Below are 17285 nucleotides of genomic sequence, written 5' to 3' on the forward strand. Positions count from 1 at the left end.
CTATGGTCCCAGTAACCTCTGGAATAAAACACGTCAGATCCAAGATGTCTCCCCTGTGTTGGTGGTGAGTGTGAGCTGGAGTGCACAGACAGCACTGAAAAAAGTCATTAAAATCGAAACAACTTGAACAGAAACAAGCCGCACTGCCAGCAAACTGAGAGGGCCTTGCTGCTCAGATAAATGGCTTTTCCTTTAAATTAGTCCAGTTTAGCACTTAGCATTTAGTGGGAAAGCTTAATGCCTCTGTTGATTTTTTTACTCTGATAGACAGGGCAGCCTTATGCATTTGATTACATTACAGAACACTGCGGATAATATAGAAACAAAAAAGCAAAAACCCTCTAAATATTCTAATTAAAAACGTATTAATCACATAAAAATTTATAAAGGTAAAAGTTCAAATTCAACAATATAAAACATTTATGAAAATATAAATGTACATTCAGACTGGTCGAGCTTCTGTTATTGGCTAAGAATGCACAGCAGAATGATCTTGATTGGACAGACCGGGCTGAGAGGCTTACCTGGGGTCCTATTGCAAAGGAGGGGTAGGAATGCTTGAGCTGGTTCTGTTCTGTAGGTGTGTCAGGTCTCTCTCGTTGTGACAAGTTTCCTTGGATCCCTGAGAGCAAGAGAGAGATCACATTAACACTGCAATCTTTTATTATTGTTTTGGGTGATACATTATATGACCAAGAGTACCTGGACACCCCCTTGTCTGGTGCTGTTGTTCCTGGTTTGGGCTAGGCCCATTAGTTCCAGTGAAGGCAAATCTTAATGCTGCAGCATACAATCCAACAGTTTGGGGAAGGCCCTTTCCTGTTTCAGCATGACAATGCCCCAGGCACACAGTGAGGTGCATATAGTAATGGTTTTGTGGACACATGAACACACACTCACAAAGAAGACACACACTCTTCAAGAGAACCCACTCCAACCTGACCCTTGACCCTTGCTTCTAACACGCCCACATCTTAACATCATGGAATATTGATGCCTTCAGGTAGACCCATGTGGAGATGTCCAGCACGGTCTTATTTTTGCTGCTTACATAACCACCTTGTTTGACTTCTGGCACACACTGAGGGAGAAGCCGCCATGCTGGTGACAGTGAGCTTCATGGTACTTGGATTAACCCTTTGAAGAGTTTTGGAATGCTTTTTTTTCTTCAAAATTATAAGTCAGTGTTCTAGAATTCCATTGTATTAAAATGCCAGCAGTGATTGTTACATCGGCATTAGAATGTTCGGCGAAGAATGTTCTAATCGCATACTTGTGATCGTACACCTGAAAGAGTTAATGGAGGACAAGACATGTAACAACGCAGGGCACCAATCTGCGGCAACGTGTGATCCAGCTGCCCACTGACCTGGCCTTTCGAACAAACGTCTCTGTAATGAGACACCATGTCCATGCTCTCTGAGGACACGCTACTGTGAGAGATAACAGCAAGGGTCAAAGATACTGGAGCAGTAACGAGAAGGATGGCCACTGGAAGGACAGCGGATAACAGCGGGCAGTGCTTATTGAGTAAAAGGGAGAGGTGCTGCTCTGGACAGCTGCATATGCATGCAAAATCATTTCATCATGCAAAAGTCTTCTCGTGATACAAGAAGTCATGTTTCTGCATGATTACGACACAGGCTATTGCCATTAGTTGTTGTTTATGTAGTTATGTGCCTTACATGGCATAAATAAATTCTCTTACTTAGTATTCACTGCTGTGGATAGACTTATTTATGAACCACTGTTCTAAGATCTGTTCATTGTTATAGACTGGGGCAGACACTGACTGCAGCAGGATATCTGTGGAGTCATGGGACAAACAGCTCGTTATGATTATTCAGCTATCCATCTCATTGCTAAAGAAATCACTGGCTGCAAAGCTGTTACTGTGCTATTGTTACTGAGCACATTTTGCAGGAAAGGATACTGAACAGCAATGTTGGCCCCTGGAGACGGGATGACAACACAGTCGGTTCCTCGACTTGTAAATTCCCTGCCTCATTGTTGATGAGTGACTCTGGTTGATAGGGTGGCTGCGCTCTCCCTGTTTCAGTGGTGTATGCTGTTCAGTCAGTCGGTACAGCAGGTGAGGTTGTAGATTTCAGTGCGCAGGTAGTAGCTAACTGCACGCGCTATGGAGGATGTGTGTTATAGTTATCAGCACAGACAGTGAGGCTGCTCTCCCTGGCTCAACCTAGCTAAAATAAAAACCTCTTTATGGACTGTCCACATCACAGCTGCCCCACCCACTGTGGCCATCCCACCCCTCCCGTAGCGAAGGTCACCCACGCGCCGGACCCCCCCGTCTCATTACTGTTTCATGGCGTGACATTCCGCGGTCTCCCCGGGCAACGCGGGAGCCAAAGGTCACCCTCGAGTGACACCTGGCTGCGGTCCGACCGCGGGAGCCGTCCGCTCATTAGGGCGGGCAACCTGCTCCCCGCCACCGTTCCCTTCTCCAGCCGCCAGTCATGTGGCCCCAAAACCGACGCCCGCGACCCCCTCGTTCCTTTCTCACGCGTCCCCGTCGGAAAATCTGCGGACTCGCCCCCAAAAAAGGCCGCCTGGCCCGTCGCCAGGCACCGCCTCCTTTCCCGCAGCGGGACCGGCTTCTGATTTGCATTCGGTGACACGGCAGCTGCGTTCCTACCATGCAAAAGTACTGGCGTCAGTGGAACTATTAAGGGAATTGAATTGGCTTTCATAGGGTAAGGTTCGTTTTTTTAACACCCCTGACCTTAATTAAAATTGATTCATTAAGCTGGAAACTGCGTTGAGCACCACAGCCATAACAATACTGATGAGCTCCACCTCTCTACGCTTCTTAATTTAAGGGAAGGAGACGATATAATGTAGTAGCTTGATCAATTGGAACTGCCAATTCTGAGTTTGACCCGAGCAAAGAGATGCAATATTTTAAATCTGACTTCAAGGCAGGTAAGTATGCCATTGTACGCAGTGATGGAGTGTGTTAATCAACGTAAGGCTTTTGCTCAAAGCTTTTTTCAAACTGAAATGGAAATGTTGTGATTGCTGTATGATGTTTGTGACACTACCTACTGCATCAGTTTGACTGCTATTAACTCAATTGGTGCCTTGAAGCATGCTAATATTATCATATTATCATGATTTTTTCAGCCGTCCTTAGTTATACCAACCTTGAATAACCATATCTCTTGAGACCAAATATATGAATACGCTACAATAGGCCGACAGCTAATCAATACTGCCTCTCACATCATAGCATAAATGATTCTCCCTTCTCTTTTTCTTTCTTTGTGTCCATGCCCGTTCTCTCTATGCAAGCAATACGCCATGAATTCGGCAAAACTTTTACCTTTTGCATGTCCAATTATTACTCTGTGCAAGTACAAGTCATGTTTTTTTTCCCCTAATATTGTCATCCATGGATGACAATGTGGCTAGGATTTTTCATTGAGTAAAAAAGGTTTGGGGTGGGGGATGGGGTTTCAGAAGAACCCTGGTCTATCTCTCTCTTTATTTCATTCTTTCAGATGATCCTGTTCCCAAAAAAAAAACACCCATCCATGGACTCTCTCTAGAACAATGAAAAGCGGCAGAAACATATTGGGCCGTCCCTGTTTCTTCCCTGGAGGACCCTGAGGACGTCCGTAAACAAAGCCAACATCCCCCCCCCCCCCCCCCCCCCCCAGGTAACAAACATGGCTGATTACACAGTTTGGACAGAGATGAGGCACGTTCCCTGCACTAACAATGCAAATTTACTGTGTAACATTACATTTATTTTCCATTGAAAAATTTAAAGTATTTAAATTTATATAAGATTATACCTCATTATTATTATTCTCATCATTATTATGATTATTATTATCAGTAATATTATTTTGATTATTACTGTTATCATTATCATTATTATTATTAGTAGTAGTAGTAGTAGCAGTTGCAGTAGTAGGAGTAATAGCAGTTGTGGTTGTTGTAGTATTCACTTGGAGTGACATACTGAGAGAATATCATTGCTTTCTGGACCAAACAGACATGATGATGAGTTTATACATGATGCACATACACCTCACTGGCGAGAAATAAAAGATGAAGCGCGCGGAAGAAAATAGAAATGAGGCCCAGGTGTCCATGACTGCACATGACTCTCCTTCTTCCCCATCAAGGAAATGCAGCCAGACTTTGAGAGGGAACACGTGAGACGATACCTGACCTAGGCTAAAACACGCCCCCACCGTAGAACCTTCGACTGCGTCGTCAGCTCCAAGGATTCTATGAGCACATAATCCCTCTCTCACAGCTTCTGTTTCTGAAGATTGTGCCAGGTTATGATAATGATGATGATGATGATGATGATGATGATGCCAGTGTTCCTGGGTATGCAGTCAAGAGCTCTGCCACACAGACGTCCCAGAAGCCTGTCTAAGACCATCTGGGGGTCACCGTGTGTGGGCAAATTAAGCCTGTCAAGATCTGACGAAGTGGCCAACACTTGGAAAAAGAAACAGAGCGAAGCCTAACAAAGTGCACCTCATTCAACATCTGGAGCAGGGTTGCCAAATCCTGGTCCTGGAGATCTACCGTCCTGTAGGTTTTTCACTCCAACCCTAAAAAAGCACACCTCACTCAACAGCTAGAGCAGTGTTTCCCAATCCTGGTCCTGGAGATCTACCGTCCTGTAGGTTTTCACTCCAACCCTAACAAAGCACACCTCATTCAGCATCTAGAGCAGGGTTGCCAAATCCTGGTCCTGGAGATCTACTGTCCTGTAGGTTTTTTAAAACTCCAACCCTGTCTGCATGTGTGCATCTGCATGTGAATGTGTGTGCGTGTGTGTGTGTGTGTGTGGATGTGTGTATTTGGAGTCAGTCCAGCAGTAAGCACACAGTGTGTTAGGGGGCACAGGAAGTGATCTGTGACTGGATCGACAGACGGCATTGATTCAAACATCCCATTCACACTTAACAGGTAGTGCTTTTGGCTGTTTCTCTCGGGACAGCCCAGGACTTGCTGAGGGATTAGACTTGTGATGTCACGACTGTTGGCTGAGGTATCTGGCTGCCTCAGGCAGCCTTCACTTTTCGGGTCCTCGTTGTCCCCGTTGCCAGAGCCAGCTCTCCTTGGCAACGCTCCGCATCTGCCTCATTAGGAGAGTGGCTTGCCAGCCGGCTCAGTTATGGGCATTATCACTCAGGACAGATTAAAAGCCATCATTTCCTTAATTGAGTCGCCTCGGAGGTTGAACACTTGATATATCCACGGGGGAACACAAGTGCTTCTTTGGTTCTGTCCTTCAGAAACTCTCAAACAGAAACCTCTGTCTCTGGTGAAGTGTGAGGGCCCAAACCAACTCTCCTCCATTTTCTTTCCAGGTTAGTCCACACGCACAGTCAACTACGCAAAGCCGGGGCAGGACGAGCATTGCATTTCTCAATCTGATCTGCTGACTGCTGACTGAAAATTGGTCTATGAACTCACTGGAAAATACAGGCAGATACCACCAAGCAGCCAGACAGGAAGAGAGAGACACAGATAGATTAATACATGAGGGGAGAAGGTGGGGTTTTTTTTTGGTGCAAGAACGTATTAAGCAGTCAGTGTTGATAATATACAGTAAGTGAGCTGGCAGCCTATGTAAAAATTTCGTACAATATGAATGCTGGTCAGTACAGAGATCAGACGCGCTTTTCAATTAAATGTACTTCCTGATCGAAACTAGATATATACTGTATGTATGTGTGTGTGCATATATATATATATATATACAAAGAGAGAGAGAGAGAGAGAGAAACATAATGGACGATAATGAACAGTATCATATAGTATAGAGAGAGACGGAGCAGTCTTGTTGAATACTTGTCACTCACTCATTTGTTCATTAGAAAAGGACCAAATGGGGGGGGGGGGGGGGGGGGCTTTAACTGGTTCAAATCACTGAATTAATGGAAATGTAATCAGGTCAAAGAGAGGGGACGCGAAAGAGAGGAAAAGAGGAAGGAAGAGGTCTCTCTGAAAGAAGAGGTCCTTCTGAGAAGAGGGGCAGGAAGGGGAGGGTCCATTTTTAAAACCCACATTTTGGTCATCAATGACCAATCCCCTGCGTCCCCTCCTCTCCGAGCAATGTCACCGCGGTCGCGTTCGGAGATGAAAGGGGGAAAACAATAACAGGAAAGAGGTGTTTTTCCCCCCTCCTCATCCTTTTACCCCCGTCTGTAATTCCGGGAGAGATTAATCACCGCTGTCCTGCGGAAGGGACTATAAGCCATTTAAAAGCGGTAAGTAACGCTGGGGGGGCAACTCCCCCCCCCCCCCCCCTCGCCCTCCCCCTCAGGCACATCTCTCCATCAATTAGCTTTATTGCATTTGAGTCAAACAGGATTCTGCCAGCTGTCCTCACTTAGTCTCTCTCTCTCTCTCCCCTCCCTCTTCTTCCCTTTCGCTCTCTCTCTCTTTCCCTCTCGCTCTCTCTCCATCTCTCTCGCACTCTTTCCCCCCACAAACTCTGTTTCTGAACATAATTACCTATCCAGGGTTTTATATCTCTCAGAATAAATAAACAGTGACCTAAATATACCTCATCTACAATTTTCTTATAATCATTTCGTGTATTTTTCATTGAATTCCAAATATTCAGTTAATATATAAACCAGTATTTCCTGTACACCCTCAGGATTTATATCAATCGTCTTCATTATACGTAGTTCATTATAAAAGCAACTCCACTCTTTACTGTTCGTTTTTGAATTCTTGATGGGACGTTATCAAGAGCTGAATACGAAAACCCTTCTGTTCTCTCAACTTCGTAACAATGGACTGTTAATGGAATGCATTATTCATATCTAATCTCGTTCCCTGGAACTGACGCAGGTGGTGGAACTTTGGAAATAACCTGCTGGCTGTGAAACTGACCACCGCCTCCAGAGCTCCTGTCCTCCGCTCTGGACTCCTCCCAGTGTTCTTACACACCGGCCACATCCTCCATACATATTGATATATGTCATCCATCTCCTCCGCCGAGATTATTTGATAGAATCGGTGCACATCATAATAAACAATCTCAGATGGAAAAAAAAAAATCTATCTGGCTCCCGTTCACACACACACACACACACACACACACAGACACACACGCAAGCATGTACACACGCACACACACACACACAAACACACAAGCACGCACACACGCAGGCAAAACACACACACAAGCATGCACACACACATATATACACAAGCAAGCACACACTCACACACACACATGCAAACGTGCACATGCAGACACACACACACACACACACACACACACACACACCACTTGGTTTGCTTGCCATCCTATGATAAAAAAGGATGGATATTGAGAAGGTATGCTATTTGTAAAGGTCCCCACTGAAGCTTTGAACCCTCCTACTGCAATCCTTGGGAAATAAATAAATAATCCTGAAAAAAGACACCAAGCACTTTTAAGCAAAGCAATCTTATTCCACTTCCTAAAAACATATAAGAAAAACATAATAACTTCCTTAGATAGCCTGTATTTCTCCCCTCTTTCTCCCCCTCAATCTTGGGCATCAAAAGAAAAGGAATCATCTTGAGGACAAAAGGTTATGTATTAGTACTGGTCACTGCTCAAAAGAGAGAGTTATAAATAATAAAGGATGCCAAAGGACAAAGGGCGCTAAAATATAGCTCAGGATCATGGCAGACTTGTCAAAATGGAGAATACAATTTGCACTCTAAAAGCACGACTGCAGCGTGTGAATCATGAGGCAGGGAGGGGTGCAGCTCTAATGCAATATCCACATACCCTGCGAGTGGCATTGACTCAAATCTTTGAAAACAGTGTTCATTGTCAACTTCATAGAGTCTTGAAAACAATACACGCAGGGACATTGTTTGCAATTACCTGTATGAATGCTGTTGGATCTTCGGGCCAAACAGAATGCCTGTTCTGGAATTTTTTTTCTCTCTCTTATCACTGCGCAATACGGTCCTACGTCCCCACTCACTTTGTACAGACAGCTTGCTATTTTATATATGCTTGCAAATTGTTATATAAGATTACGCATGTTCAGTGCTGTTGAAACTCATTTGGGGGCAGATACCAGCTCAACAATTGCACTTACACTAGCTATACAGTCCAGGTCAGGAACATCAAAATCAACATACTTATACATGACAGAAAAAAATGTGTTCCTCCTTATTCTCTATGAAATCAACACATTATTTTAAGGAGTGGAAAAAAAAACGAATGGCCAAACCTACATCTCCAGCACCAGACTACAGAATGTCCTGCTTTAAATTTCATCCTGGTGACAGCACCATGCCAGGCTCACGTGGCTGCGGGGTATAGAGAGAGCTTTACCCACAGACCTTTCGGATGGAGCGCGTTGGTCATTTTTCGGGTTCGAGCAGCGTGCTGATAACCGTACACTCTGGACAAATGACACCCCTCCTCTCTCATCCATTTGCTCCTCTTGCCTCAACCTCAAAAGTCAAAATGGTGACTTACACCACTTTATTAGCCCCTCTAACCCGGCGCCTCTGGGGGTTGTCTGCGTTTGCATTGGCGGCTCTGCGTCTTCCCGCTAAGCTGATTACACAAACATAAATGTCCTGAAGGCTCCGCCAGACCGCGGGGGCCAGGGAGATGGTGGGAGGGCCAGAGGGAGGGAGAGAGAGAGGGACATGGGAAGAGATGTGAAACATCCATCTTGGCTAATCCCTTAGCGCCTTCAAAAAACATCCTCTGAGACACACATGATTACACTATCGTTTTGAGGGAGACCCTAAATAACCCAATGACCCATTTAATCTCGGATCAAACGCAAATATGCACGCACTTGATCTTTATCTGTATTATTATTATGATTATTCCACTGCACGTTCCACCATGGGCTGTGGGGCTCAGACGGTACGAAGCTATTTGTGAATTATTATATTATATAAAGTGTTCATCAGTTCCGTCCATACGTGGCTTTAGTGCGTCCGAAGTAAATCTACAGAGACAGATTCACTAATGGTGACGCTAATTAACATCAGAGATGTGTGTTCACCATTTACCGGGAAATTCAGTCATACTAATTATGCGTATGTGTAAAACCAATTTAAAATGTAGCAGAAGCTATATTTAAGGGCCATTTCCTGTTTGTGAGGAGCGTGAGAGGAAATGCTAATGAGAGATTAGAGAGGAGAAGTAGAGGTCTTGGAAGATGATGTTGTGTTTAACCCATTCTCAGATGTGCAACTTCTGTTCTCCTCCAATCACATGCACGTGAAAATATGAAAAAAATTGGGTTGGCGCATTTCACCTGGGTTAACCAATGTACCTTAGCAAATCCAGAATGTCACTATTCTGAAGATGGTAAGACCTTTGTGGGGCCACAATGCTTTGATAAACCGGCCGTTTTGTACATTTTTTTCTCTTTTATACTTTATACTCTACACATTTTTTAACTTAAAGACACGCACCCAATCACGTTGGACAAACAAAACATTCACCCGCCATTTCCCATCTAAACAGTTAGTAAATGAGCGGATAATGAGGTGAACTTGTCGTGTTCTTGAGTAGCATGTGTTTTCCTTACGTCTGCACCGTTCCTCTTGGCAGACAAGGCCATCCAAAGCACCATCTCTCTCCCCTTCCAGGATTGGGCCTCTTGTTGTGAAAGTCCTCCAATCACACAGAATCAATACAAGAGTTTGCTTCTTTCTTCCTTCCATCTGCTGGGTGACCTTGCAAAAAAAGTATTCCTCCATTTTGGAGTGGAGGGGGGGGGGGGGTGGGGGGGGCGGGATTGGGATAAGTACAGGCCATTTTGCACAGGCGCTAAGCGTACAAAATGATTGTCCTCATCCTCTCCGCCAGACACTCTTTGACAAAATGATGACAGGAGGCCCCTGTCGTTGAGTGTGCAGACAGCAAAAAAGCCGGCAGGGCAGGAGCCTTCAGATACTGAACATAACACTAAATTGATCTCCAACCATCTTATTATCTTGTCCCTCGGCGTCCAAAAAGAGTGGCTCGTCGAGGAGAGAAAGCCGACACTCTAAACATCGCGGCCGTCTGCGAATGCCTGTTTGGCCTCTAACGAGTGCTTTTTGGCGTTGATGTCCGTTTTTTCCCCCCACCCCGCCCCTCCTCCGCCAACCGGGCGATGGATGCAAGCCGGTTGACAGGATGCGACAAACTGTGTATTTTCCGCATCATCCTGCATGGGTTGAAGTAGCCGAAGCGGAAGATTATCTTAAATTCGCTGAAACAAAACACTGGGGGAGAGAAAAAAAAAAAAAGCGAAAAGCGCGGGGGGGAGGAGATTTGTATCTTTGTCAAACGAGAAGAGGAGTCGGCCATTACGCTCTTCCGTGGAGTGGAAGGGATCTTTGTGGAGAAGGTTGATGAGGAAAGGTGATTACAGTCTTGTCATCGACCTTGCCGCTTGTTGTTAATGGCGAAGACCCCCCCCCTCCCCCCTGCACCCCACCTCCATCATCCCCCATGTGCAAAAAGTAAGGCACCTCTCATCTTGCCACCCGCCAACTTTAATGGACCTGGATGCTCACGGACGGCACGGCGTGCGAGTTTTCCGATTGAGTTGAATTCTGGGAGGGAGAAAGACCCTGACTTTGGGACGTGAAGGACATCGGTAAATGCTGACATCGCTAAATTGAGGGTCAGTTTTAAGATGGGTGGGGGGGGGGGGGGGGGGGGGGGGGTGGCGCAGTCGACAGGGAAACATGTTCAGTCAAGCTTGAGGAGAAGAGAGTTTGAGGACAATGGCATCTCTAGGAAAAACTGAATCAAAGGCCAAAAAAGTGTTCCCTGAAATTTTCAATGTGTCAAGAGTAATTGTAACAAAAGACTAGACCACAATAAAAGGGATCCAAACTTCAGAAGTTATATTTTTACACATTTGGTCAATTGCAGCATGCTTAACTGGAGATTAAACCTCAGATATAAACCCCTAGACCACACTATGACAGCTTTAGAACTGGAATAGCTCTGAAATAATCCTTATTTCACAGATTCAGATAGCTGTTCCAGGTGCAATATAGGTGGTCTAGGGGTTTGAACTCCAGCTAAACATTGCAATTTACCCATAATAATAATAGTAACAACAACAACAACTATTATTATTATTATTATTATTATTATTATTATGAATGCTACTACCATTGGGGTAACTTTGATTCAAAATGTAGGGGGAGATCTTTTCTTTTCTAGGAGATCTGCCACATCCTACTTCTGCTCTCTCAAAAGCTGACGAGCTGACATTAATTGTAAAGGTTGTGGTGCAACATGACACAAAATGATTGAATTCAAAGATTTTAGCTGAATAATTTTCACCGATACTGCCTCCCTCACCTTCCAGTTAGCTGGCAATTCCATGTGTGTCATGAAAGACTAATCTTTCTGTCCTCACCTCAGCAGTCTGTGAAAGCACCAATTAAGGTGCTATATCTGATTAGAATGTTCTTAACTTACTACAACTGCTACTTGTAGCAAAAGTTGTGATAGCAGTAGAAGATACACTAAATGTGGTTATATTTCCATTTTTGAGCCATTTATTCAAATGAGATATTAAAAATAAGTCACAGAAAACAGGGAAACGTATTGTCACTTTCACATTATTGTGTTAAAATATAGTTTTTGTTTCATTGGAAAGTTATCGTGAGGTGATACATCCCTATATAGTGAACTATATTATTTGATTGACAAAAGGTTCGAAAAAAATCAATACGCAAATGCGTAAGCATTTAAGACTAAGTAAATGTTCAGCAAGGCTTCCAAATATGTCACATTTGATGTGTTCCACAGTCAATACAGCTTGCAATGTCAGAGCCAGCAGTTTCAAACTGTTCCTGTGTGCATCGCTGTATCTAACCAAAATCTAACCAAAACCTGACCTTCAGTCAATTCTTAAAAAATACATATTTGCATAGGAGGTATGAAGTGCATACCGATGTCATTCATTTATATGCAGCAAGTTTAATGCTAAATTTGAGCTGCGATCTGCTGGAAGTAGAACTGGCTAATCACTGCTAATAGCTGCTAATACCACATAATCCAGAGATCTTGTTTTACTCAGAGATTGTCCAGATTGAACAGATTACGCAAACTGGGAACAACAGAAACGAATTTCGCAACAATTATTTGGACAGGCACTGCGCAACTTTGTCAGTCGGCAATCCCTACAGCGCTCCACAGCTCCAAAATACAGGGGTCCACCCTCTTGTACGGGAGGAGAGAAGGGCCAAACGAGGCATCTGTTCCGGTTTCATCGGACAGGAGGCAACGGCAGGCAAAGTAGGCGAAAATAAGACTCTTTTTTTCAATACGGAAAACACTGTGATTTAATAGCTTTCCCTCATTTCTTTTTAACAACACGGGGCCGTCCCTAATGGTTTAGGCATTGTGGTGTTTTTTTTGTGTGTGATCTTCAGATATGACACACTGGTGAGGGTGAGGATGTTATTGCCATTCTGGTTTTGTGGTCTGGTGGCAGCTGGCGCAGGGGAGCAGAGTCAAAGTTCCATCTCATTTAGGGGGGCCCTCGGCACCCCTACGGGTTCAGGAACCATCCTGAGGGGTACCTGAGGGAGCTGCGTTCAGGCCTCCCCTCCGATACGCGAATTCCACCGCTAGCGTTCAGAGGCCTGACACAAACATTTCAGTTGCTGTGGTTACCCGTAACAGCTGTACGACTGTGCTAATGGATCCATTTTGAGTGCCAGTCAAATGTTTTTGCCGTGGCCAACAACCTGGTCAACAACCTGGTCAAATGCCAGAGGTCCAAAACCAAATGGGGAAGATTGTTACCAGAAATGTAGTCTTTCACTACTACTACTACTACTACTACTACTACTGCTGCTACTGCTGCTACTACTACAACTGCTGCTATGACTACTACTACTACTACTACTGCTGCTGCTGCTGCTACTACAACTACTGCTACGACACTACTACTACTATTAATAATAATAATAATAATAATAATAATAATAATAATAAACAAACACAGGTGCAATTTAAAATAATAATTATATAATATATACAATTTAGTTTTACGTAACCTCTGAATTATGCCTGATATCCCATTTATAGCTCATTTCAGTGCAAATTCATTCATTTTTCTGGTAAAGATAGATTTGTCTGATGAATATTTAAAGCTTTAATAAAAAAATATAATCACTTTTACACACCCAATATAATAACCACATTTTATTTATAAATCGTAAAATGTAAATATATAAAGCTTTAACTGCTGAAGAAGGTGTGCCTTCAAACTACAAACTTGAACTAATTTACTGGTTGTTAGTGAAAATACAGCATTCTTTGCAATATAATTTTAAAATTCCTGGTTAATATAATTTCCATGATAAAATAATAATAATAATAATAATAATAATAATAATAATAATAATAATAATAATAACAATAATAATAATAATAATAAAACATTTAAACATTATCTGCATGTTTGAGACTGCCTTCTGTCATTTACAAGTTCATGTACATCAAAAGAAGATCACTAAATGTGAGTCTCCTTGTATTCACTGAGCGCAAGCCATCACTAAAGGTAAGTCTCTGTGTGTTTACTGAGTACAGACAACTCCCACGGTGGGACAAACTAGTGCGAAAATTAATCCTTGGTGCAGTGAGATTAAAAACAGGTAAATTTAAATGTAAGCATGAAGCATAAAGACACAGAAAAGTGCACGCCTTCTTGAGGTAAAGCAGGCCTTTAAGGAACACACCACAACACGTTAGTACGTTAAAAAAATTGCCATGTCAACAGCGAATTTCCCCTCCACGTCAAACATTCTCATGATCGCAGCCCAGATCGGAGGATGGAGTCTGCGTTTCAGGGATATCATAACAAAGCAAAACTGAAAGTACAGTAATTTCCTTCCCTAGGAAATCTACAGTTTGTTATATCGCATTTCAGGTTATTTCCTGTACATAAACAAAAAAAAAAGTGATTCAGATAAGCTAAACGACTTTCCGCTGACTTAAAAGTTAACCAAATCCCCGCCTACAACAGCTGTAACTTTCAATATCTAACTTTCCCAGAGCGGTTGCTACAGGAACCTCAGCCGCATCCTCCAGGAAACAGAACACGGCTACAGCCATCGCTCAGAGCGCAGCTCATCCAGGCACACGCAGGAGACTTTCTCCCATTAAGCCGCTCAGTCAGCGGGTCAGTCTAAAGCGCTCGGGTCAAGCGGAGAGCGGGTCTCCTGAGCGGCGGGCTGGGCTGGGCTCGCTCGCGCGGGGACGCACGGGACTCACCGCGGGGTTTGGCGGGGCGGTGGCGGTGGCGGTCGCGGTCCTCGCCGCCGTCGCTGTCCTCGGGCTCCGGGGGCCGGGGCTCGCTCCGCTCGCTGTCGGGGGTGTCCGGCCCGCCGTCGTCGCCGGCGACGTCGTCGTCGTCGTAGTGGTGGTGGTCCCCCCCCGCCCCCCGCGGGTCCGCGTCGCTCATCTCCGGCGGCAGGGCGAGCGCCGGTTTGCCCAGCTGCCCGGTAATCATCTGGTCCTGAACGCGAGCGAGGGACCAGGGCGGACGGAAAACCTGGTGGTCTTTGGCGTGCGCTTTTCCTCTTACCTCTCTCTCTCTCTTTCTCTCTCCCCTACTGTGTCCCTCTCTCACTCCCCCCTCTCTCTCTCTCTCTCTCTCACACACTTACTCCCCTCCTCCTCACCCCCACTCCCTCCCCCCCCCCCCACCCCCCTCTCTCCGTCTCCGTCTCTCTTATCTGCGCCCGATGCTTCCCTGTTATTGCCGGCTGCGGTCAAGTGAAGCGCTATTACGGATCGCAAAGGGATCCCGTTCTTCTTCCGCACTTTTAAAAGGTGCCACGGCACAGAGGGTTTTCCCCCACCGAACGACTGTTAAGTCATTACACTTACACATCCGCACGTGTGCACGCACACATGCACACACTTTACTTTTACACTACACCTGTCACACCTCCGGCTCTTGTGAAAAGGAAAAACTTCACACACGGCGCGGCTACAGAGATCACAAGCTCTCACCGGTAACCAGGGCGGATGTTGCCGTGTAACCAGCGTGGTTATGTGCCATGACAGCACGCAGGCTTTATTTCTTGAGTGGGAGAGAGACGAGCAGACGTCAGAGGCGAACTCAGCTGATGTGAATTGGATTGACCCGCGCTTTTCACGCACCAAGGGGGGGGGGGGGGGGGATTGGGGAGCGATCCCATCCCATCGCCAAGAAAGAGCCTGTTTTCGTTCGATCCGATGTGCTCATCGCCCTTTCGCTAACGAAACCGTCTCTGGAAAGTAGGAGGAGGACATTTTCTAATCACTTGTTTTGCTTTTGGTCACCCTCGCGTCTGCGGGCTATGATCAGACAAATTCAGCCGCTTTGCCACTGAAGCATGACATCACAGACATTAGGCAGACGTAGGTTAAGTGCTTTGCTCAAGGGCACAACGGCCATGTCCTACCCGGGAGTCAACCCTGCAACCTGACGTTACAAGACCAGTTCCTCACCCATAATACTACACTGCTATGGTAACGCACTGATTTCTCTGAGAAGGCTACACCTGGAATTCGGCCAGAAATCTCCGAGCGTGTCACTGTACAGGAAAATGGGATTCAGGCGACCCGGAAAAGGACGGAAATCGCACGCCGCGGAGACAAACTCAACTTCGCGGTTCGCATTCTTTCGACCGTGGTTCTTACCTTTTGACTCTATTTCAGTCCGAGTGCGGCATCACTTTTTTCGGTTTGCCAAGATTCGTGATCATCAAACGTAAAGCAAAACAATAAAAAATAATAAACAATAGTACACGTGTAGACTTCATTAAATATAGTTTCATTTGTGAGCTAAAGATAAAGATAAATGAACCCTTCAAGGTCACTTCAAGGTCAACCAGAAAGTCAAGGCACACTTGCAATGTCACCTCTCTCCTCATTCTTATCCTCAATTGAGATATTTATCTGCTGAGGGAAAAAAAAACACTTTAGGGGAACCTCCAGTGTTCATCTATCATTTACGGGGAGGTTCCTAAATGGGTCAGGGAGGAAGACCAGGGCAAGCAGACGAGCACAGAGTGGAGTGATGGGGCTTGCCCTTCCTCCGTTAGCCTCATCGCCATGGTGATCGATGACCGTGCTTCCTGGGGGCTATTTGAGGTACTATCCATCGCCGGGCTCGAGCCTTTTGATGTGACACATGATCATCTATGAAAATGCTAATCGAAGCGAGCGTCTTGAGCCGCCGTTCGAACGGCGGTGCGGACAGTCGATAGCCCCATCGCTGCGGACAACGGCACAGGTCACAGGGGGGGTTGCATTTGCACGATCACTGAATATCGGAGTGAGAGCGGAGAGCGCTTCTGTTCTCAGAATGCATTTTCCCTGTGTACAAGCATGGATGAACCTACTGGCATACACCCCCACGCAGCACACCTCCCCCACCCCCCACCCCCCACCAGCATCCCCCCCCCCCCCCCCCCTTCACGTGGCCATAGTCCGATTGGTCTACTGGAGGGCGAAATGAATAGTTGATTGAATCCCAGAGGCATCAAAATAATCAATACTTTCATATTGCATATTCTTTACAGTCGGTTGCGTTGCCAGAAAGCTCAAAGGGATGGCGGTGTTCACGGCTTTGAAAATGCCGTACGTTTTAAAACAATGTAATTTTCACCGGGGTGAAAAAGCACAGGAGACACACGTTAAAGAAAAGGGGGCGGGGTAGGGTTAGGAAAAGCAGAGAAGAGGAAGATAAAAAAAAGTCTTTCTTTTTTCCTTCGATCATAAAAGAAGAAGGCTTTTGCTTCTAGAGTATAGCCAGTGAAAACAGAGGCTTTTCTCTCCTCTGTCCTCCTTTTCCTCCGGTTTTGAAGGTTTTTTTTTTTTATCATATCGGGAGTAAAGGGGTGCTTTTTTCATGCTGACATTTCTCTTCATGACAAGCCCTAAACAAGGAGGAGGGATGAGATCCCCGCTATCATTCCTCACCGCCGCGGAAATGAAGTGACGAGCCCCTCTCACACAGCTACTCAGCCCGTGCCCCACAACTTAATTATCCTGATAAAAAATAAATAAATGAATAAATAAATAAATAAATAAATAAATAAATACTCTGCTTGCATTCCTAACAAAATGAAGCCCCCCCCAAGGAAGTGTTCCTCCCTGTTCCCTGCCCCTACCCCTCCCACCACTGCACAAATGGGGGAAAGTACTGCTCCCCTCCAACCGCCTCCGACCCCCCGCCCCTCCCCCCAGAGCCTAAGACCTGACCCAATTGGATATGAGTGCTAATTGCTAA

General features: G+C 45.2%; 1 protein-coding gene across 1 annotated transcript in view; it reads right to left on the reverse strand.

Moving 5' to 3' along the window:
* Positions 1-14513, reverse strand: part of LOC118233570 (POU domain, class 6, transcription factor 2-like) — a 51527-nt gene extending 37014 nt beyond the window's left edge. Inside the window, exons 1-2 of the mRNA XM_035429329.1 lie at positions 14276-14513; positions 525-622 (exon numbers count right to left, since the gene is read on the reverse strand). Coding sequence (XP_035285220.1) covers positions 525-622; positions 14276-14513 — 336 coding nt within the window. The remainder of the gene's footprint in view (positions 1-524; positions 623-14275) is intronic.
* Positions 14514-17285: the final 2772 nt, after the last annotated feature.

This window comes from Anguilla anguilla, chromosome 8, assembly GCF_013347855.1.
Source record: "Anguilla anguilla isolate fAngAng1 chromosome 8, fAngAng1.pri, whole genome shotgun sequence".
Taxonomy (NCBI): domain Eukaryota; kingdom Metazoa; phylum Chordata; class Actinopteri; order Anguilliformes; family Anguillidae; genus Anguilla; species Anguilla anguilla.